The 23179-nt window shown below is 47.1% G+C and overlaps 1 protein-coding gene across 1 annotated transcript in view; it reads right to left on the reverse strand.

Annotated features, from left to right (window-relative positions):
- Positions 1-23179, reverse strand: part of KIF6 (kinesin family member 6) — a 287414-nt gene that overhangs the window by 167818 nt on the left and 96417 nt on the right. Inside the window, exons 10-11 of the mRNA XM_068232714.1 lie at positions 21654-21757; positions 7768-7873 (exon numbers count right to left, since the gene is read on the reverse strand). Coding sequence (XP_068088815.1) covers positions 7768-7873; positions 21654-21757 — 210 coding nt within the window. The remainder of the gene's footprint in view (positions 1-7767; positions 7874-21653; positions 21758-23179) is intronic.

Consider the following 23179-nt stretch of genomic DNA (forward strand, 5'->3'; position numbering starts at 1 on the left):
GGGACCGTTTTTTAATGATTAACACTATTCAAAGCACATATAGAAGGGATCAATACCACTACAGTAGCAACAAAGGGCTAATACAGCAGTTGACGGTGGGATCCTGGCAGGCCCCTCTGTTTTAGGGGCCCTACTGAGATTGCAACCCCTACATCCCTATTGCTATGCCAATGCAAGTATGGCCATCCTATACATGCAGTCCATGACACTTAAACAACACTTTAAGATTAAAAAAAAACCCAGACTGAAAGGTTGAGAAAGTGAATGTGAATTCTGGCAGGCCGCAGGTCCCCTGACATAGGCAGACTTCTCTGCTTATCCCATCATCCTGCTCCCCGTTCTTTCAGTGTATCTTATTATACAGCGCGGGTAGCGGCCCTCATAGAGCCTCATCCTCACACATGACATCCCTCCATCCACAGCCGCCCCTCGGGTACTTCTGTCCATCGCTCAGCCGCAGAGCCCCCCTCGCCGTCAGCCCCTCAGACAGCAGATGAAAGCCTTGGCAGAGGAGCTGTCGCTTCACTCTGCAGATCTTTCGCTCTGCTGGCAGGACGCTGTAACTCTATCACTGTGGGAGACGCACAACAGGATTAGTGTGTGGCGGATTGTGGCAATTACACAGTAATAATCCCACAGTGTGGCTGGACAAGCAGCTAGTGAGGAGCTATAGGCTGTAATTATACCACCAGCAGGATTCAGAAAGTCTCACATGCATTAAATGTTAAAGGGGGATCCCCGGAGAAACGCAATAAAAATCATATATGTTTCCTATAGCTACACTGGCAATCTAAAACCTGTCATTTTCTAACAGCCTGTGCAGCAGAGATTAGGGGGAGAATGGGAGGTTTCAGCTTATTTCACAGTACTGTTGTCCTAACATGTTTCAGGCACTGGAGGTGGAGTCATTTAGGTCACTTAAAGGAGAGATGGGGACATCATGTTTATCCACTGTCCAATCAGCAAGTTGGAGGTGGAGAAGTGATACAGGTTGGGCCAGGCCATGTACAAGGCAACAAGGGCAGATACATAGGGCATCATAGTTGTCCAGGGCCTTTGACTGGATACATATAAAATCGGTGCCGGTAAACTTGGGCGCAGGATACAGCCGCTATATGGCTGATCCTGCTGCTGCACAAGTTCCCGGCCGTGCTAAATACTATTCCCCCTCACGGCTGAAATGGATGGTGGGGAATGATATAATTCGGATTCCAGCAATTGCTGGAAGTCGAATTATTGTGCTTTAAAAGTAAGTTCAGCTCCGTCTTCTGCCGGCGCCGGAGTTACTCCCTGTGCGCTGCTATAGCCGTAATTCCTATTACAGCCTATGGTGGCGTCGGCTGTGCCCAAATCTACCTGCGCTGAAATTAAAGCGCTCTCTTTGACTCCCCTTCACAGAAATCCTGTGTTAGCTAATAGAGAGGAAGCCTTGCTTTGGGCTGCATTCACCTAAATCCACCCTGGACACAGCTAAGCTGTACACTCAGAATCATGGCCTCAATTTACTACGGGCAGTTTGGTAAAATTATTTAGGTCGGTAAAATACCGCATTTGGTATATATTACACTTTTTTTCAAATTCACTAAGATTTCCCGCATGCTGTAGAACGGGGGTGCTCAATAGGTCGATCGCGATCTATCGGTAGATCGCGACCGCCTATTTGGTAGATCGCGGCCTCTTGGCCGCGTCTTGACAAATATCGCGGCCTTTTGTGTTGTTTGATACACCAGCCGCGCATTGTAACTAATCAGCCGCGGCTGTCAGAAAGTGGCCGTGGCTGTCAGAAAATGCTTCCCAGCACACTGAGGGGAGAGGCGCGGCTGACAGCACAGAGGTGTGGCTGAAGGGGAGAGGAGCCAATTGCGAGCTTCTCCTCTCCCTCCTCTCTGATGGTCTTACAATCACGCGCCGAGGCCGACACCTGACCGCCATCTTGTCTTGTGAGACGCGCCGGAGAGGCTTTGAGGTGGGCACATTACGTGGTGGGTCGGGTCGGTCGCTGTTGAGGTCGAGTGGATTCTTACTGCGGGGTAGTGGTATGTGCAGGGGGAAGGGGATTTAGTGTTTTAATATTAGAAGCCATGTGCTGTGTGGGGGGGAGAACGATCGTTGGGGGGGGGGGGGGGTTAGTGGGGTTAAGTGCTAGTGGGGTTAAGTTTATAAATGTGGGTACCTGTGTATCTGTGTGTGTGTGGGGGGGGGGGGGGGGGAGATGCTGTGTGCATCTGCTGCCAAATATACTGGGGTGGGGAGGGGGGCTTTCATGTCACACTGTGTGTGTGTGTGTGGGGGGGGGGGGGATACTGTGTGCATCTGCTGCCAAATATAGGCCCCTATACCTGGCTAAGCTACACTGAGGGCCCCTATACCTGGCTAAGCTACACTGAGGGCCCCTATACCTGGCTAAGCTATACTGAGGGCCCATATACCTGGCTAAGCTACACTGAGGGCCCCTATACTTGGCTAAGCTACACTGAGGGCCCCTATACCTGGCTAAGCTACACTGAGGGCTCCTATACCTGGCTAAGCTACACTGAGGGCCCATATACCTGGCTAAGCTACACTGAGGGCCCATATACCTGGCTAAGCTACACTGAGGGCCCCTATACTTGGCTAAGCTACACTGAGGGCCCCTATACCTGGCTAAGCTACACTGAGGGCTCCTATATCTGGCTAAGCTACACTGAAGGCCCCTATACTTGGCTAAGCTACACTGAGGGCCCCTATACTTGGCTAAGCTACACTGAGGGCCCCTATACCTGGCTAAGCTACACTGAGGGCCCCTATACTTGGCTAAGCTACACTGAGGGCCCCTATACCTGGCTAAGCTACACTGAGGGCTCCTATACTTGGCTAAGCTACACTCAGGGCTCCTATACTTGGCTAAGCTACACTGAGGGCCCCTATACTTGGCTAAGCTACACTCAGGGCTCCTATACTTGGCTAAGCTACACTGAGGGCTCCTATACTTGGCTAAGCTATACTGAGGGCCCCTATACTTGGCTAAGCTACACTGAGGGCCCCTATACCTGGCTAAGCTACACTGAGGGCCCCTATACTTGGCTAAGCTACACTGAGGGCCCCTATACCTGGCTAAGCTACACTGAGGGCTCCTATACTTGGCTAAGCTACACTCAGGGCTCCTATACTTGGCTAAGCTACACTGAGGGCCCCTATACTTGGCTAAGCTACACTCAGGGCTCCTATACTTGGCTAAGCTACACTGAGGGCTCCTATACTTGGCTAAGCTATACTGAGGGCCCCTATACTTGGCTAAGCTACACTGAGGGCCCATATACCTGGCTAAGCTACACTGAGGGCCCCTATACTTGGCTAAGCTACACTGAGGGCTCCTATATCTGGCTAAGCTACACTGAGGGCCCCTATACTTGGCTAAGCTACACTGAGGGCCCCTATATCTGGCTAAGCTACACTGAGGGCCCCTATACCTGGCTAAGCTACACTGAGGGCCCCTATACCTGGCTAAGCTACACTGAGGGCCCCTATACCTGGATAAGCTACACTGAGGGCCCCTATACCTGGCTAAGCTACACTGAGGGCTCCTATACTTGGCTAAGCTACACTGAGGGCCCCTATACTTGGCTAAGCTACACTGAGGGCCCCTATATCTGGCTAAGCTACACTGAGGGCCCCTATACCTGGCTAAGCTACACTGAGGGCCCCTATACCTGGCTAAGCTACACTGAGGGCCCCTATACCTGGATAAGCTACACTGAGGGCCCCTATACCTGGCTAAGCTACACTGAGGGCTCCTATACTTGGCTAAGCTACACTGAGGGCCCCTATACCTGGATAAGCTACACTGAGGGCCCATATACCTGGCTAAGCTACACTGAGGGCTCCTATACCTGGCTAAGCTACACTGAGGGCCCCTATACCTGGATAAGCTACACTGGGGGCCCCTATACCTGGCTAAGCTACACTGAGGGCCCCTATACTTGGCTAAGCTACACTGAGGGCCCCTATACCTGGCTAAGCTACACTGAGGGCTCCTATATCTGGCTAAGCTACACTGAAGGCCCCTATACTTGGCTAAGCTACACTGAGGGCCCCTATACTTGGCTAAGCTGTGTATCTGTGTGTGTGTGGGGGGGGGGGGGGGGGGGGAGATGCTGTGTGCATCTGCTGCCAAATATACTGGGGTGGGGAGGGGGGCTTTCATGTCACACTGTGTGTGTGTGTGGGGGGGGGGGGGGATACTGTGTGCATCTGCTGCCAAATATAGGCCCCTATACCTGGCTAAGCTACACTGAGGGCCCCTATACCTGGCTAAGCTACACTGAGGGCCCCTATACCTGGCTAAGCTATACTGAGGGCCCATATACCTGGCTAAGCTACACTGAGGGCCCCTATACTTGGCTAAGCTACACTGAGGGCCCCTATACCTGGCTAAGCTACACTGAGGGCTCCTATACCTGGCTAAGCTACACTGAGGGCCCATATACCTGGCTAAGCTACACTGAGGGCCCATATACCTGGCTAAGCTACACTGAGGGCCCCTATACTTGGCTAAGCTACACTGAGGGCCCCTATACCTGGCTAAGCTACACTGAGGGCTCCTATATCTGGCTAAGCTACACTGAAGGCCCCTATACTTGGCTAAGCTACACTGAGGGCCCCTATACTTGGCTAAGCTACACTGAGGGCCCCTATACCTGGCTAAGCTACACTGAGGGCCCCTATACTTGGCTAAGCTACACTGAGGGCCCCTATACCTGGCTAAGCTACACTGAGGGCTCCTATACTTGGCTAAGCTACACTCAGGGCTCCTATACTTGGCTAAGCTACACTGAGGGCCCCTATACTTGGCTAAGCTACACTCAGGGCTCCTATACTTGGCTAAGCTACACTGAGGGCTCCTATACTTGGCTAAGCTATACTGAGGGCCCCTATACTTGGCTAAGCTACATTGAGGGCCCATATACCTGGCTAAGCTACACTGAGGGCCCCTATACTTGGCTAAGCTACACTGAGGGCTCCTATATCTGGCTAAGCTACACTGAGGGCCCCTATACTTGGCTAAGCTACACTGAGGGCCCCTATATCTGGCTAAGCTACACTGAGGGCCCCTATACCTGGCTAAGCTACACTGAGGGCCCCTATACCTGGCTAAGCTACACTGAGGGCCCCTATACCTGGATAAGCTACACTGAGGGCCCCTATACCTGGCTAAGCTACACTGAGGGCTCCTATACTTGGCTAAGCTACACTGAGGGCCCCTATACTTGGCTAAGCTACACTGAGGGCCCCTATATCTGGCTAAGCTACACTGAGGGCCCCTATACCTGGCTAAGCTACACTGAGGGCCCCTATACCTGGCTAAGCTACACTGAGGGCCCCTATACCTGGATAAGCTACACTGAGGGCCCCTATACCTGGCTAAGCTACACTGAGGGCCCCTATACCTGGCTAAGCTACACTGAGGGCTCCTATACTTGGCTAAGCTATACTGAGGGCCCCTATACTTGGCTAAGCTACACTGAGGGCCCATATACCTGGCTAAGCTACACTGAGGGCCCCTATACCTGGCTAAGCTACACTGAGGGCCCCTATACCTGGCTAAGCTACACTGAGGGCCCCTATACCTGGATAAGCTACACTGAGGGCTCCTATACCTGGCTAAGCTACACTGAGGGCTCCTATACTTGGCTAAGCTACACTGAGGGCCCCTATACCTGGATAAGCTACACTGAGGGCCCATATACCTGGCTAAGCTACACTGAGGGCTCCTATACCTGGCTAAGCTACACTGAGGGCCCCTATACCTGGATAAGCTACACTGGGGGCCCCTATACCTGGCTAAGCTACACTGAGGGCCCCTATACCTGGATAAGCTACACTGGGGGCCCAAATGCCAGGCTAACCTACACTGGGGGCCCAAATGCCAGGCTAACCTACACTGGGGGCCCATATGCCTGGCTAACCTACACTGGGGCCCATATGCCTGGCTAACCTACACTGGGGCCCATATGCCTGGCTAACCTACACTGGGGCCCATATGCCTGGCTAACCTACACTGGGGGCCCATATGCCTGGCTAACCTACACTGGGGGCCCATATGCCTGGCTAACCTACACTGGGGGCCCATATGCCTGGCTAACCTACACTGGGGGCCCATATGCCTGGCTAACCTACACTGGGGGCCCATATGCCTGGCTAACCTTGACTGGGGGCCCATACACCTGGCTAACCTATACTGAGGGCCCATATACCTGGCTAACCTATACTGAGGGCACGTAACCTATGCTGCAGGCACATACACCTGGCTAACCTACGTCGGGGGGGGGGGGGGGTGTGTGCTTAGCATTTGGGACGTTGGTAGATCTCCTGGCCTCGGCAAATTTTAAAGTAGCTTGTGAGCCGAAAAAGTGTGGGCACCCCTGCTGTAGAAGTTTGACTTCAATTCACCAAGCCCTGCTCGGTAAGCCTAACCAGCTGTGCAGCAGGTCAGGCAGGGAGCAATGAGTCTTCCCACAAGTGGTGTGCAAGAGTCGGGGGGGGGGGGGGGGGGTTGGGTACAGATACAGAAAAACCTTTTTATATGTCACGTTTCCCTGCTCTGCCATTCTGAAGTTCCACGTTCCAGAGTACAGAGTATTGGATCAAATGGGTTGAGAAGCAGGGCTATGTGGCTCTCCCTTATTGGCTGTCCGCATTATCCCTATTGGCTGTCTGCTACATCTGTCAATGTTACCGGCTGGTCAGAACTAGAGGTAAATACTGAACACTTTTACTTGATTTACCAAATACTTTAATCTTTGTGAATTGCAATTTCTTGATATTTCTTGAGGCATTTACAGCACAAGTCAGTAATTTACCTCACTGGTCAGTAATTTTACTTTTCAGTTTGGTAATTGGTTTAGTGAATTGGCATTCGACAAGGTGATCGGTAAAATCATCTGTTTTTTGCATTGACGAATGCGGTAATGCTTGGTGCATTGAAGCATGTCTAGCGGAAAGCAGATGAAAAGGCAGCATGTCCTATCCAGCTGCTTTCCAAAGGAAATGGTCAGCGGGACGAATACGGTGCAGGGAAGGTTTATAGCAGGGTGCCCAATGCGTCAATCACAATCTACCGGTTGATCATGCAAGGACTGCATGGTAGATCGTGCATGCCGAAGGGAAACCGGACGCCGAGCGATGAAACCGCAGAAGTGGGCAAGCGAACAGATGTGCATCACCTACCTATTAGTGTCGCCGGGATCCTCCTTCAGATCTGCCATCCAAAGTCTCATCTCTATGACGCCCTCTAATGGTGGCAACTCTAGTTACTGCGCCACTGGAGAGTTCACAGGGATAAAACTGAGGACGGTTGAGCTGAAGAGGAAACCTGGCTGTTCTGAAGAGTAAAACATCCTCCCCTGCCCTGAAAATGGAGGGGGGGCTAAACTGGGGGCACATGCGGCTATGATTGGGGGAAGCTAAACTGAGGTCAAAGGTGGCTGTATATGCTGGATGATGGGGGCTACAAATACGGTGGGAAAAGGGGGGCTACCTCTATGAAGGGTGGAGGAGGGATCAGTAGATCACTCTTCCACTGTAATTTTCAAAGTAGTGTGCAAGCCGAAAAAGTGTTGGCACCCCTGGTGCAAAGAATCGTATAGGAGAATAGGTGGCTGGCCCCTCCCACCTTCCAGTCAGGCTGCGCGGGTTGCCGCCAGAATCAGGTGGAATTCACTGAGGGTCCATCTATCGGACCCCCCGGAACACCAGAATGACTCCAGTTAGGCAGCAGTAACGTCTTACCTTAAGTAACGCAAAACAGAAGTGAATTTTGCGCATGTCTGCTCCGATATCTAACGTGCTTTCTGGATCTCCATCCTCCAGGAAATTCTGGATCTTCTCCTCCAATCTGCATGACAAAACAAAAAGCCACATATTATTATATACAAGTACTACAACACGGCTATACTAAACCATGAAGATCCAAAACTGGCTGAAGCTGCAACTGCTCTTGTTGGGCATCTTTAAATCTGTACTCTCTCTGTAGTGTATAGACTCAGGCCTGGATTTACATCACAGGAGCCTATAGGCACAGATGTCCTGGCATCCTAGACTTTACCCTCCATGAACTTACAATATCCCTGCCGAACTGCACCGCAAGTGTGCTGGCTGTCCCAGCTGTCTCTTTCCTGTACATAAGCAGCTACAGGTGCTCCCAAGAATCGGGTAGCTAGAGCTGCCCCGACTGAAGGGATATCTGGCCAGTGGAATGCCGAGACCTGGGTGAGTAACCTCTCAATTACACTGTGCTCGGGACTTTGTATAGGTTAGGAAGGAGGGAGGCACTTGTGTAGGTGAGTGAACTACCCTTCCATCATCAGGCACCTGTAGGCACGTGCCTATGGTGCCTTATGATAAATGCCACCCTGTAAAGACTGCCTAGAAACTTCTCATCCTCCTGCACAAGCTTTTACTATGCATAGCAGGAGCATTGTTACTCGTTTTCAAACCCTAGACTAATCCAATTACTGGCATAAAATTTCAACACTCATAAATCAAGTCAAGTCTCCCTAGGCCTAAATCATCCTCCTCCAATCACACCACCACCGCCATGTTTCACTGTAGGTATGATCTATTGCTGTGGTAAGCTGTTAGCTTTACACCAAATGCAATTGGACCTTCAAAGTTCTGCTTTCAGGCCAAGCAGGAAGTGATTCAAATTTCGGCCACAGAAAGTGAGCGCTAAGGAACCTCACTTCCCTAGTGCTCACTTTCTGTGGCCGAAATTTGAATTGTGCAGAAGTGTACTGAAAAAATATGCTTCCACGCATATGCGCCGCAATGCGAAGGCCAATAATGTTTAAAAAAAACCTGTGTAGCCATAGATTTACATGACTTCCGGTTGCAGCACATCACCGTGCATGTTGCCCGATAACGTGCTGTTGCCTGTGCATTAAATTCGTGACTTCAAGCTGGTCACGCCATGCCAGGTATGAAATGCACCATAGACTTTCATTGGCGTAACGTTACCCTGCGGCAAAATATGGTAACGCAACTCGGTAGTGTGAAAAGGGCCTAAAGGTGTCCATTATCGGGACAATCTACATAGCAATCGATCAGTTGGATCAGGTGACGGTAGAGGTGCTGATTGGCAATGAACAATCGTTCCATCAATTTGAATTGTGGAACGATTCTTTTAGTCTGATCAGATTGCTTATCATTTTATCCGTTGTTAGTTGGCCCAAATGATAATTTCCAGACTGCTGATCTCTTAGAAAAATGAATAGTTAATGGGCACCTTAAAACAGATCTGTAAGTGGTGGGAAGGTGACTAGTCCAGTAGTTGTTCCCAGGCTGGCCCAGATAGGATTGTGACTCCTGTGTTCTCGGGCCACTAGGTGACACTATGGGTCCACTCTGATATATATTAGGAAAGCAGAAACCATCTGTGGATAGCCTCTCACAGAAGCCCAAGCAAGTTGTAATGAAATTTATGGTAAAGGAGAATCTTCTGATCCAAAGTCAGCAACGTCGGGACCAGCTGTCAGTCAGCACCACCAGTAGATGGATGAGTTCTGGAGGAGCACATTAAAGGGTTAGAGCGGTTTGCCGGATTCCAAGCAGCGAGGTGATGAGATCTCCATGAGCTGATCGCCTGACAGCATTCTTCTGAACACTATTTAGAGTATTTGGACTAAAAACCTTCATTTCTAAATGTCAGGCTATAAAAAAGCCTCACCGTGGCCAACAATGCAATCAAATATGTATTAATAAACAAGCATTGTGAGAGCGGGGCGAAGCCTCCTACCCTGCGATTTTTCTGGACTGCGAGAAATCGGAATGACCCATCTCGCATCCCACCTGTCACTGTGACCCAGAAACATGCAGATCGTAGAAATGTCCTTTCCACAAATAAAAAGAGGGATGAAAGCAAAAATTCTGCAATACGAGAAATGTGGACATGAGAGAGATGCGGTGTTAAACCAGACTCCTAAACGCAAATCTCACAACAATTTTTGGTAGTGCACACAAAAAGGATATCAAATATACTAGTACTAAAAGAGGAACTGTATAGTAGAATGCAATGCAGTAAATTATTCAGGATATCTACTTTTAAAGGACAACTTAAGTAACAGGTATATGGTAGCTGCCATATTTATTTCATTTTATTTTATTTTCATTTAATTTAATCAATTTGGCTGCAGCAGTGTCTGAATCGCACCAGGAAGAAGCATGCAGCTAATTTGTCAGATCTGACAATAATGTCAGAAACACCTGATCTGCTGCATGCTTGTTCAGGGTCTGGCTAAAGGTATTAGAGGCTGGGGGATCAGCAGGACTGCCAGGCAACTGGTATTGCTTAAAAGGAAATAATATGTTAGCCTCCATATACCCTCTCACTTCAGTTGTCCTTTAACCTCTTTGCGACTGCTCCACGCCAATTGGGTTGAGCTAAGCGGCAGGCCAAGGACCACTTCACGCTGATTGGCTCGCGGAGGAAGGGAGGAGATTAAAAAAATAAACACAAAAGTAGGAAAATATATATATATATATATATATATATATATATATATATATATATATATAGGCAGGAGCGATCACTGCCCACCTACAGAGAGCTGTGTTGGTGGGCAGAGAAGGGGGGGGGAGGGAATCACTTGTGTGCTGCTTTGTACGGCCCTGCAGCGAGCACTTAAAGCTGCAGGACCTATTTTGTTAAAAATGGCCTGGTCACTAGGGGGGTTTAACACCGCGGCCCTTAAAGGACCTCTGTCGCGAAAATCTTAAAAAAGTTTAAATACATGTAACCATACACAAAGAAGTATGTTTCTTCCAGAGTAAAATGAGCCATAAATTACTTTTCTTCAATGTTGCTGTCACTTACAGTACGTAGTAGAATCTGACATTACTGACAGATTTTGGACTAGCCCATCTTCTTATGGGGGGTTCTCAGGGTTTTCTTTATTTTTAAAAGCACTTAGTGAATGGCAGTTGCTCCGTCCAACTGCCAAAATAGTGTACAGCGAGCAGGGTGGCTGACCAGCATCTTTATATAAATCTTTTGGTATGTAGATGTCACAGCCTAGGCTGTTAAACTATGTGGAATTACCATCCCCCAGAGCATCCAGGAGGCCACTGGCTTTGGAATTCTTAGAAACAAACATTCCACAGAGATCAGCTGACAGGACTAAAGATTTCGCCACCTGTGATAAATTTCAGAATGTAAATCGGGGTGAGGATAGATGTTACAATTGGGCAAACACAACACTGACTAAAAAAAATTAAAAATGAAGAGTGAAAAAAAAAAAGTATTAATTACGTTATTTTCTCTACAGTCCCCCCCCCCCCCCCCCCCCCCAAAAAAAGGAGATACTGGCGCAATTACCAGGCCCTAGCGGAAGATCCAAAGATCCAGGTGGCGTGGAAAGACGGCGAGGGACCATTTAGCCTGAAGGGGGCTAGACGAGGAAGCCCCAAGTATGTATATATTTTTTTTCTTTTTTGGCATCTCAGGTTTCCTTTAAGTGTTAATTAAGCAGTTATTGCTCTAGATTGTCTATATTGATCGATGTAACTCTTCTGCATTTTTAAGACCAATATTTGGACCCAGGCGCATACATTAACAATATCATGTTTTGTTTTTTCTTATAAAGTAGATGCAAACCCCTCCTAGCAGTTATATACAGGGTTTGTTATGTGGGTATACCACTTCCGGACCGGGCTAGTTGAAACCTACGCCCTGCTTATGTCCGTTTACCCCTGCCAGGGTGTGGTTTTCAATTTCTGCGTTCACTAGCGCACATCACTTACGCCATCCGCGCTGATTCCACAACGCTGCAACCTGCGCACTCTGCTGCCACACTGACAGCAGACCTCTGCATGGACCCTGTGACCTCGTGAGCCAATCACAGTGATCACTGTTAATTTTCTGCAAAAAAAAAAAAAAAAAGTCTCTGGTTTTTAACATTTCAATCGCTTTAAAATCGCGAAAAAGAACTGTATGCATCGCTTTTGTGTTATTCGCGAATCACCGGTGATCAATGCAGTGAGATTACTGTCATATACTTTTAATTACACTAGCGCTTTTCAAAGCGCTAACGATCACCAGCAATTCAAGAATCAGTGGAAAATGCCTGCAAATTGCCCCTTGTGGATGGGCCCTGAAGCCTCCTCTGCGGGTAACTAACTGGCGTACCCCTTATGGTGCAGGCTGGCATTAGGAATAGCAGAATCCAATAACAGCATTAAACAGATGTGTGGGTACTGCACACCTCCTCTGTGGGTAACTGGTGTGCCCCTGAAAGTGAACCTCCAGACTAAAAATCTACTCAGCAGCACTGAAAAGGCTTGGTGTTTCTTTAACACTTTCACAGCATCAGAACTTTGATTTTCGTACACAAGCCTCATTATTAGCTGTACAGAAGCTAAGCTCCGCCCCATCAAAGAAATCTGCCCGGGCATTTTTCCCCTGAAGCTGTGCAAAGCATGATGGGATTTCTGATGTTGTTCTTGTTGCCTAGCAACTGGGAGGGGTGATCAGGACACATGACAGTTGGAACTGTGTCTCAAGCTCCCTGTCACCTCCTTTCAACCAAAAAGATGGCTGCCCCCATGATATCACAAACATTTGCCTGTTTTTTTAAAACAGTGTGGGTAAGAGATTATATTACCTATCTATTTTAATTAACTACCTAATGACAGTATGTTTGTTTAAACTGAAGTTCCTCTTTAAGGTGGCCACACACCATACAATTTTTTAAATATCTGTTCAATTCAAGAGTTGCAATATATTTTTCTGACTGATTGTAACATTTCAAAAATATGACCAATGTACCACACACCTATGTTCAATTTTTCCCCAATTATGATAAAAATGATTGGAAACACTGAGCAAATTGCTAGGGTGTGCATATTAATAAATTGACAATCTCACACACCATACAATCTTTAGAAAACAGCATTCTGGATCGATAAAAATCGAAAAATACGGGAAATCCAATCTGATTTTACAGTCTAATAAAGAAAAAAAAAGCTTTCCATTTTTTTCAGGAGATCCGATCATATTTATTGAATTGCCATAAAATTGGATCATTTTATTGTATCGTGTGTGGCCACCTTATGGTGAACCAGAGATGAAAAACTAATGGGATAAACAATTGGATCTGTCCTTCTACTCCTAAAATTACTCTTTAGATATCTCAAGGTTTTATGTTATGCATTAACATTTACAAAGCAGATTGAATGTTTCATAGTCTCTGCTCAATTGCAGTATCTCAACAGTCCCAGAGTGAAAATACATGAACTGCTGATTTTGTATCTTCTCCTCTCACAGTAAAAAGCCCAGCGATCTGCTTAGGAAAGTGTTTTATAGCTGTAATTTGTTATTAGTGAGCCGACTGGGTACTGATTGGAGAAAAACTGTCAGTTCCGTAGCCAATTATAAACTCTTTGGCCTAGTGCACACCAGAGCGGTTCTGCTGCGGTTTGCGATCTGCTTGCGGGTGCTGATCCGCTAGGGTAATGTATTTCAATGGGCTGGTGCACACCAGAGCGGGAGGCGTTTTGCAGAAACGCATACTCCCGGGCTGCTGCAGACTTTGGATTGCGGATGCGTTTCTGCCTCAATGTTAAGTATAGGAAAAACGCAAACCGCTCTGAAAAACGTCTGTTCAGAGCGGTTTGCCAGGCGTTTTTTGTTACAGTAGCTGTTCAGTAACAGCTTTACTGTAACAATACATGAAATCTACTACACCAAAACCGCTACACAAAACCGCAAAACGCTAGCTGAAACGCTACAGAAAAATAAGAAAAAGCGTTTCAAAATCTGCTAGCATTTTGCGAATCTGCTAGCGGGTTTTGGTGTGCACCAGGCCATTCAGGCAGGGAAAAAGAAAAAGAGCACAGCATACCAAGTGTCTGTATGCTTGCCTCTGTACATATATACACGTCTATCTCACCATGTCAAATGTCATCTCTGGTGCACTTTAAGGGCCGCAGGCTGGCATTAGGAATAGCCCAGAAATGGCATTGGACAGATGTGTGGGCAATGCATACCTCCTCTGTGGGTAACTGGCATGCTCCTTAGGGCGCAGGCTGGCATTAGGAATAGCCCAGAAATGGCATTGGACAGATGTGTGGGCAATGCATACCTCCTCTGTGGGTAACTGGCATGCTCCTTAGGGCGCAGGCTGGCATTAGGAATAGCCCAGAAATGGCATTGGACAGATGTGTGGGCAATGCATACCTCCTCTGTGGGTAACTGGCATGCTCCTTAGGGCGCAGGCTGGCATTAGGAATAGCCCAGAAATGGCATTGGACAGATGTGTGGGCAATGCATACCTCCTCTGTGGGTAACTGGCATGCTCCTTAGGGCGCAGGCTGGCATTAGGAATAGCCCAGAAATGGCATTGGACAGATGTGTGGGCAATGCATACCTCCTCTGTGGGTAACTGGCATGCTCCTTAGGGCGCAGGCTGGCATTAGGAATAGCCCAGAAATGGCATTGGACAGATGTGTGGGCAATGCATACCTCCTCTGTGGGTAACTGGCATGCTCCTTAGGGCGCAGGCTGGCATTAGGAATAGCCCAGAAATGGCATTGGACAGATGTGTGGGCAATGCATACCTCCTCTGTGGGTAACTGGCATGCTCCTTAGGGCGCAGGCTGGCATTAGGAATAGCCCAGAAATGGCATTGGACAGATGTGTGGGCAATGCATACCTCCTCTGTGGGTAACTGGCATGCTCCTTAGGGCGCAGGCTGGCATTAGGAATAGCCCAGAAATGGCATTGGACAGATGTGTGGGCAATGCATACCTCCTCTGTGGGTAACTGGCATGCTCCTTAGGGCGCAGGCTGGCATTAGGAATAGCCCAGAAATGGCATTGGACAGATGTGTGGGCAATGCATACCTCCTCTGTGGGTAACTAGGCATGCTCCTTGGGGCGCAGGCTGGCATTAGGAATAGCCCAGAAATGGCATTGGACAGATGTGTGGGCAATGCATATCTCCTCTGTGGGTAACTGGCATGCTCCTTAGGGCGCAGGCTGGCATTAGGAATAGCCCAGAAATGGCATTGGACAGATGTGTGGGCAATGCATATCTCCTCTGTGGGTAACTGGCATGCTCCTTAGGGCGCAGGCTGGCATTAGGAATAGCCCAGAAATGGCATTGGACAGATGTGTGGGCAATGCATATCTCCTCTGTGGGTAACTGGCATGCTCCTTAGGGCGCAGGCTGGCATTAGGAATAGCCCAGAAATGGCATTGGACAGATGTGTGGGCAATGCATATCTCCTCTGTGGGTAACTGGCATGCTCCTTAGGGCGCAGGCTGGCATTAGGAATAGCCCAGAAATGGCATTGGACAGATGTGTGGGCAATGCATACCTCCTCTGTGGGTAACTAGGCATGCTCCTTGGGGCGCAGGCTGGCATTAGGAATAGCCCAGAAATGGCATTGGACAGATGTGTGGGCAATGCATATCTCCTCTGTGGGTAACTGGCATGCTCCTTAGGGCGCAGGCTGGCATTAGGAATAGCCCAGAAATGGCATTGGACAGATGTGTGGGCACTGTGCAGAGCACTGAGGTGCTGTTAATCACCACACAAAGACCTCGCTTCAGCAGCCCGGGAAGTGCTAAGTCGGCTTCATTCCATTCAATTAATCACTGAGGAAACTCTGCTTCTATTTCTAGAGCTGTTACGTCTCCAGTTATGTAAGCGGAGGGGAATTGGAAACACATGTCCGGCATGTTTCTCTGTATGGAGGGGAGGGCAGATCGGTTACCTTAACCAAACGGTGCACGTGGTAACACCAGAAGGGAAGGGAAGAATCAGTTATGTGAGAAAAAAGGTCTCCCAACACAATCTTCTATGATGACTTCAGGTGACAGTTTATGAATGATCGCTGTAGCGACGCAATGCTGCGCTCTCTGCTGAGCGACATGTTCTGTCCTATCCAGAGGGGAGAGGGTTAGGAAAATCAGGAGGTGCCTGGTACACACTGACAATCTTGATTGGCCGATTATTGGTCAATCTTACCCCCCTACAAGTATTAGGAGATCTTACCTACACAATCTGTTCGGTCTCATACCGGTACTACATGAAGATGGTAAAATTGCCCAATCATTGGTCAATGAAAATTGGACGTGTGTGCCAGGTTTAACTCCCAGGCACAGGATTGCTGAGCAGAGATGGTTAACAGGATGCTTATAAATTTAGCTTGTATGCAAATTTAATGCAAATGGTGGCAAGTTTGAAATTGGCCCAATTAAAGGCACCACCTGCAGACTGGCTCAGTTCCAATCCAGGTATAGCGGGGATGAGCAGTGGCTTGGATCACACACAAGTGTAGTACTTATGAGTTTCTTGGGGAGAATGGAAAAGCAGGGAACTCGCAAAATAAAGTTGCTGATAGTGTTGCTCAAGCCTAGGGGAACTTATGGAGAAGCATGTGATCAGTTTAGTCAGGTGATAGATATGCAAGTCTGTGATTTGCTAGTCATGATCATGTGCCAAAGCAGGATGTGATCACAGCAAATCAGAGCTTTGCAAACCTGTCAGCTGATCAAACAAATCGCATGCTTCTCCATGAGGACTCCTAGACATGACCATCACTACTGATAAGTGCAACCATCTAAGTAGACAGATGGAGAAAAGAAGACCGTCTCCACTTGGGCCGTCACTGGATCTTCTTGGGGTGGTCGGCCTCTTTGGAAAAAATAGAGAGGCACTATAAGAACGGCTGAAGTGTTGTTCTCGCCACAAATAACTGGCCTGAAGAAGTGGGTTGGGTCCACGAAAGGTTTGGCCATTTATTATTATTTTGTCTATTTGTCTAAAGGTGCCCATTAAAGGTACAATTTTCCTTTCAGATTCGATCTTTCAACGCGCTTTGAGCGATCAAAACTAATTGGAAGGCAATTAGCGATTGTTCCCATAAACGCTACAATTTAAGAAGTTTTTACATTCTGATTCGATCATCCAACCAGCCAACTTTTGGATCAATATTTTCTCCTTTTCCAATCGACTAAATAATCGAATTGCATTGATTTGCGTCACAAACGGCGCACATTTTTATACAATTTGACCATAAAATTGTGTTAAAAGATCAAAGCTGAAGGAAATAATTGTACAGTTTATGGGTACCTTAATAAATAGTTAATAGTTAATAGTGTATTTTCTAACACTATTATTTTCGAAGTGAACCCTCTACTATTGATTTTATTGTTTTCTAACCTGAGCCCCGAATGTAACTCCCTGCAGGATTTTCCACTTGCGCTGGGGCATAGCAATAGCAGCTATAGCAACAGCTAAGGGGCCCTGGAAAGGAGGGGGGCCCAGGTAGCACTTGTTGTGTACAGTCCATAAGGAGAAGAAAAACAGTTTGGCACTTGCACTCCATGTGTAAAAAAGCTTTATTACTTCTGGTTTATGAGAATCTTCTCAATACAAGCATGGTAATAATTCTTAAAAATCCTACCATGGTGCAGAGAGCCTCTGAGGACGCTCAATCGAGCAAAACGGTCGTCAGCCAAACACCACCCCCACTTCACACCATAGCACTATAAGGATTTGGTAGGATTTTTAAGAATTATTACCATGCTTGTATTGAGATGATTCTCATAAGCCAGAAGTATTAAAGTGAACCAGAGACGAAGCACCCTCATGTATTTTACCGTATATATCAGTGGGAACATTGGAGATAACACCTACGCTGCTCTCCGTTTCATTCTTCACTGTTAAGCTTGCTTCTTATCAGCCTTGGCCCCTGATAAAATCCCAGACTGAGCATTCAGTCTGGCTTTGCTCAAGAATCATTATAGCTGAGGCTTGAAAAGACATCTGAGAAGACACACTCAGCTATAAAGATTCCTGAGCAGAGCCAGACTGAATGCTCAGTCGGGGATTTTATCAGGGCTGCTAAGAAGAAAGCTGAACAGTGAAGAATGAAACAGAGAGCAGGGTAGGTGTTTTCTCAAATTTTCCCACTGATATATATATATGGTAAAATGCATGAGGGTGATTCATCTCTGGTTCCCTTTAAAGCTTTTTTACACATGGAATGCAAGTGCCAACATGTTTTTCTTCTCCTTATGGGCTGTACACTTAGTGCTTTTCTCAAGTTTTGAGCATGCATTGAGAATGTGTAATTCCACCCGACCAGGTCCTCTGGACATCTGAGGGAAATACCTATTCCACCCAGGCACACTAGCAATTGTTATCTCCTATTGTTCATTTTGAGCACTTGATGTGTTCACTTTGTTTCTCCACCCTCTGACTTTGTCTCAGTGCCCATGGACTACACACAGTGTGCATTGCATGGGAATGTAAATTGCCCACTCAACTCAAATCCATAGGGTAGGGGCAGGTGGAATTGCTCAAGAGAGCCTAGATCTGATGGCCCCATAGAAATGTTGCTATGGGGCCCATACTCTCTAGCCTCGCCACTGCAGCACACATCAGCACCAGCCTTGCAGTGAGCAGTTTCTCCGCGTGTAGCCCGAAGCCGACACTTCCTGAACTTATAGTAGATTTCCTGAGAGTCCTCATGGCTTGTCGGGTGCACGTTCTCTGCTTATTGCCGCGTATGAGGTCACTGGCGTCTCCATCACATGGCAGTCTGTCCGTGGTGTCGGCGGGCGGGGGCTTAGCACCTCGTTTTATGACACAGATCAGCTGGTGTTGTCAGGTAGACGTTCCAGCGCTGTCCGCGGTCGGCCTTCCTGCAGAGCGGCTCCTGCGTTTGTCATTAGGCCGCTGTTATGGAGGCTTTACAATACTTCCTACATACATTCCTCGGGAAACCGCAGGGTGACTGGTAATTGGCCGGCTTTACACTCTGCTGGATCTATAGGACTCTCCACTCCCGGCTGCTGCTCCATGGCCGACATTTATTATACTGGTTATAACTGAGGTGCACCTAAAAAGAAATTGCAAACTCCAAGCAAAATATTGTTTTTCTAGTGTTCCCTAGAATGTAGGCAGGGAAAAGAAGTCACATGATGGGGCTAAAGCGGACCTGAACTCAGAACTCCCTCTCTACTCTAAAAGATAAGCAACAGCATAATACGCTTTAGGCAGGGAACACACTTGTCCTTCAGTTTTCTGCTCGCGTTTTTCTGCATATTTTTTCTGCACACCAAGTGTGTTTCTATGCAGGAAAACAGCAGCTAATGTAACTGATACAAAAAACTGAAAAAATGTGCAGAATCATGATGCAGAATGTCAGTTTTTTTCTACGCACGAAAAACACATTAACCACTTAATGACATGCTGACATATAAAAACGTCCTGCTAGAGTCTCTTAATGGCTCCAGGACTTATTTATAAGTCAGACAGTGCTGCTGCCGCTGTGCGCGTGCGTGCTCCCGCGGGTGCATGTGCATCCCCGTGCACATGAAAATTGTGAAAAAGAAAACCACCCCCCAAAAAATACACCTTTATTTCCAAATGATATACTGTCACCATACTTTGTACTAGGGACATAATTAAAATCTTGTGATAACCAGGACAAATAGGCAGATAAAATGTGTGGGTTTTATGTACAGTAGCAGTGTTTATATTAAAACCATAGGGAATGAAATTGGAGAAATAGTGTATTTTTTCATTGTATTTCCCTTAAAGGGAACCAGAGACGAAGCACCCTTGTGTATTTTACCATATCTATCAGTAAGAACATTAGAGAAAACACTTACCATGCTCTCTGTTTCATCCTCACTGCTAAAAGTGTCTGTTATCAGCTGTGATAAGAATCCCGGACTGAGCATTCAGTCTTGCTTTGCAGGGAATAATTATAGCTGAGTCATTATAGCAGAGCCACAAGGGGGCAGGCTTGGGCTTGAAAAGACACCAGAGAAGATAGACTCAGCTATAATCTTTCTGTAGCAAAACTAGACTGCTCAGTCGGGATTCTTATCAGAGGTGATAACAGTCAGATTAAACAGAGAACAATGAAACAAAGAGCAGATTAGGTGTTTACTGCATGTTCCCACTGATTTAGAAGGTAAAATACAAGAGGGTGCTTCATCTCGGTTCTCTTTAAAATGCATAGAAAATAAAGTAATTACTGAAAACAAATATCAACCCCAAAAAGCCTAATTGGTGGTGAAAAAAACAAGACATAGATCATTTCATTGTGATTAGTAGTGATTAAGCTATTGATAAATGAAAGGGATGAGCACTGAAAGGTGAAAATCGTTCTTGTCAGTAAAAACTGCTTTGGTGTGAAGTGGTTAAAGGACAATTGAAGCGAGAGGTGTATGGAGGCTGCCATATGTATTTTCTTTTAAGTAATATCAGTTTCCTGGCTACCCGATGATCCTCTGCCTCTAATACTTTTAGCCATAGCCCCTGAACAAGCATGCAGCAGATCAGGTGTTTCAGACATTATTGTCAGCTCTAATAAGATTAGCTGCATGCTTGTTTCTGGTGTTATTCAGACACCACTTCAACCAAAAAGATCAGCAGGACAATCGGGCAACTGGTATGGTTTAAAAGGAAATAAAAATGACAGCCTCCATATCCCTCTCACTTCAGTTGTCCTTTAAGTGTGAACTAGCCCATTGATTAACATGAGTTCTCAGTTTTTCTGTGCAGAAACCGCATACGAAAACAGCGTTCCCTGCCTCAAAGAAAAACATTTACTTGCAACAGCAGATAGAAATCCTGCAATAAATCTGTAGTGTGTCTACTTCCTGCTTTCATGGAAGCAGGCATAGGGTTAACATCCTGTGTTTACAAATTAGCCGCTCTGCTGGGGCTGCCGAGATTCCCGAGCTGACACAGCTGAGAGATCAAATAACACTTGCGATTAGTAACACATGAGGGGGAATTAGACAGGCTAAACTATCTAAGTACATACAGGGTGCATTTCTCTATGTTTCCCTTCTGTCCTGTGCAAGAGTTCAGGTCCACTTTACCAATAATTTTTGTTTTGCTTTTGTATATCATGTTTTAGAATACAGTATAATTTTGTAACAGTAGTAGAGCTTCTGATATATTAAACTAAATGTCCAGGTCCTGGCCTAGTGCCATTATAAGTATATCGGAGTGACGCCAGGTATAGTAAACCCTGATATAATAGAACTTCTGTTATAGTGAACCTGTTTTTTGGTTGCTCCAGTATTCTGTATCCGGCTATAAAGGTAAGTGGGCCGGCATATGCGTCAAACATCAGTAGGAAACCCATGAGCCGTAGTTGGTGGGCGGGCTGGCAGCGACTTGTAGCCTGCTTGCTATCTCAAAGCTACTCAGGTGCATGAGCTAAAGACTGCAAGCTGTGTATACCGGTGAGACATATGCTTCCTGTGTAAGCTGCTTCCTGATTACTGAGGGGATTGCCTGTCATCTGTGACTTGCTTGTGCATGGCTGCAATGCTCCAGCATCATCCAGGCTGCACAGAAAGTAGGAGGGTTTTTCGGTCTCTTTTAGTCCCTTATACTCTCCTTTTGGTTTTGAGTCACCCCGAACTGCTTGGTTACTTTGTTGCACAGAGGAGATCACTATCAGTACTGTACCTGCATTAACCGATGAGACCTATGGTTCCTGTACAAGCTGTTCACGCAAATATCATGCAAATCCCTGCATATTTACCGTTGTGCATTTTGATCAAGCTTATATGCTGTCTGTGCTCACTAGCACATAAAAATGAAACAAAGAAGATTAAAAAGCCAAATCTTGAGAACACACCTGAGCATCTCCTCCTGCGTCAGTTCATCGGTTTTCTGCTCGCCGGTGATCAAGGCCAGCTCGTCTCTCAGTGACTGGATCTCCTTCTTCAGGCGTACGATCATCTGGAAACAGGAAAGCTCAATGACAGGGCATCACCAATAGCATTGTTATTATTACGGATTTATATACCGTATATACTCGCATACAAGCCGAGTTTTTGATCCCCCAAAAGTGGGTCACAAGTTGGGGGGTCGGCTTGTTTGCTAGCCATGCCATGTGGTCCGCGTCCCCCCCCATACCCCGGCGCACCCCCTCCCCCCTCCCGCTGTTATTACCTTAGCCGGCGCCGCTTCTTCTATTCCCCTCTCCTGCTCGCTCCATAATTCACAGCAGCGCTCTTCACGGCTGCTGTCTGTGATGAGGCAGAGAGCGGTTCCCATAGCAACGGCGATACACATCGCCGGCCGCTACAGGAAGCCGCGCTCTCTGCTTCCTGCCTCATCACAGACAGCAGCCGTGAAGAGCGCTGCTGTGAATTATGGAGCGAGCAGGAGAGAGGAATGGAAGAAGCGGTGCCGGCTAAGGTAAAAGCGGTGGCCGCAGGGGGAGGGTGAGCGGGGGTCACTATACTGGGCACTATACTACCTATACTGGGCACTATACTACCTACACTGGGCACTATACTAGCTATACTGGGCACTATACTAGCTATACTGGGGCACTTTACTAGCTATACTGGGCACTATACTAGCTATACTGGGGCACTACCTACCCATACTGGGCACTATACTAGCTATACTGGGGTACTTTACTAGCTATACTGGGCACTATACTAGCTATACTGGGCACTATACTAGCTATACTGGGGCACTTTACTAGCTATACTGGGCACTATACTAGCTATACTGGGGCACTTTACTAGCTATACTGGGCACTATACTAGCTATACGGGGGCACTACCTACCCATACTGGGCACTATACTAGCTATACTGGGGCACTATACTACCTATACTGGGGCACTACCTACCTATACTGGGCACTATACTAGCTATACTGGGGTACTTTACTAGCTATACTGGGCACTATACTAGCTATACTGAGCACTATACTAGCTAATACTAGCTATACTGAGCACTATACTAGCTATACTGGGCACTATACTAGCTATACTTTACTAGCTATACTGGGACACACTAGGGGAATAAGGCGGCCAGCATTTCCTACCCCCGGCTTATATGGGGGTCAATCATTTATTCCAGTTTTTTAAGGTAAAAGTGGGTGGGTTGGCTTATATGCGAGTATATATATGGTACTGCTGGGATCTTCCACTGCCCTGTACAACAGAATGCAAAGTATAACAATTCAATATAAACAACACAACAGTTAAAGTGAACCTTAACTGAGGCGGTAAAAAAAAAAACTTCCCCGGGGCTTCTCTTGGCCCCCTGCAGACATCTTGTGGCTGCGCCGGGACAAACCGATCCTCTGGTTCCCCGCTGCGAGCTAGTTTTGCTTCTTGTCAGCCGGTGGCCAGTGCGCCTGT

Source organism: Hyperolius riggenbachi, chromosome 4 (assembly GCF_040937935.1).
Source record: "Hyperolius riggenbachi isolate aHypRig1 chromosome 4, aHypRig1.pri, whole genome shotgun sequence".
Classification (NCBI taxonomy): Eukaryota; Metazoa; Chordata; class Amphibia; order Anura; family Hyperoliidae; genus Hyperolius; species Hyperolius riggenbachi.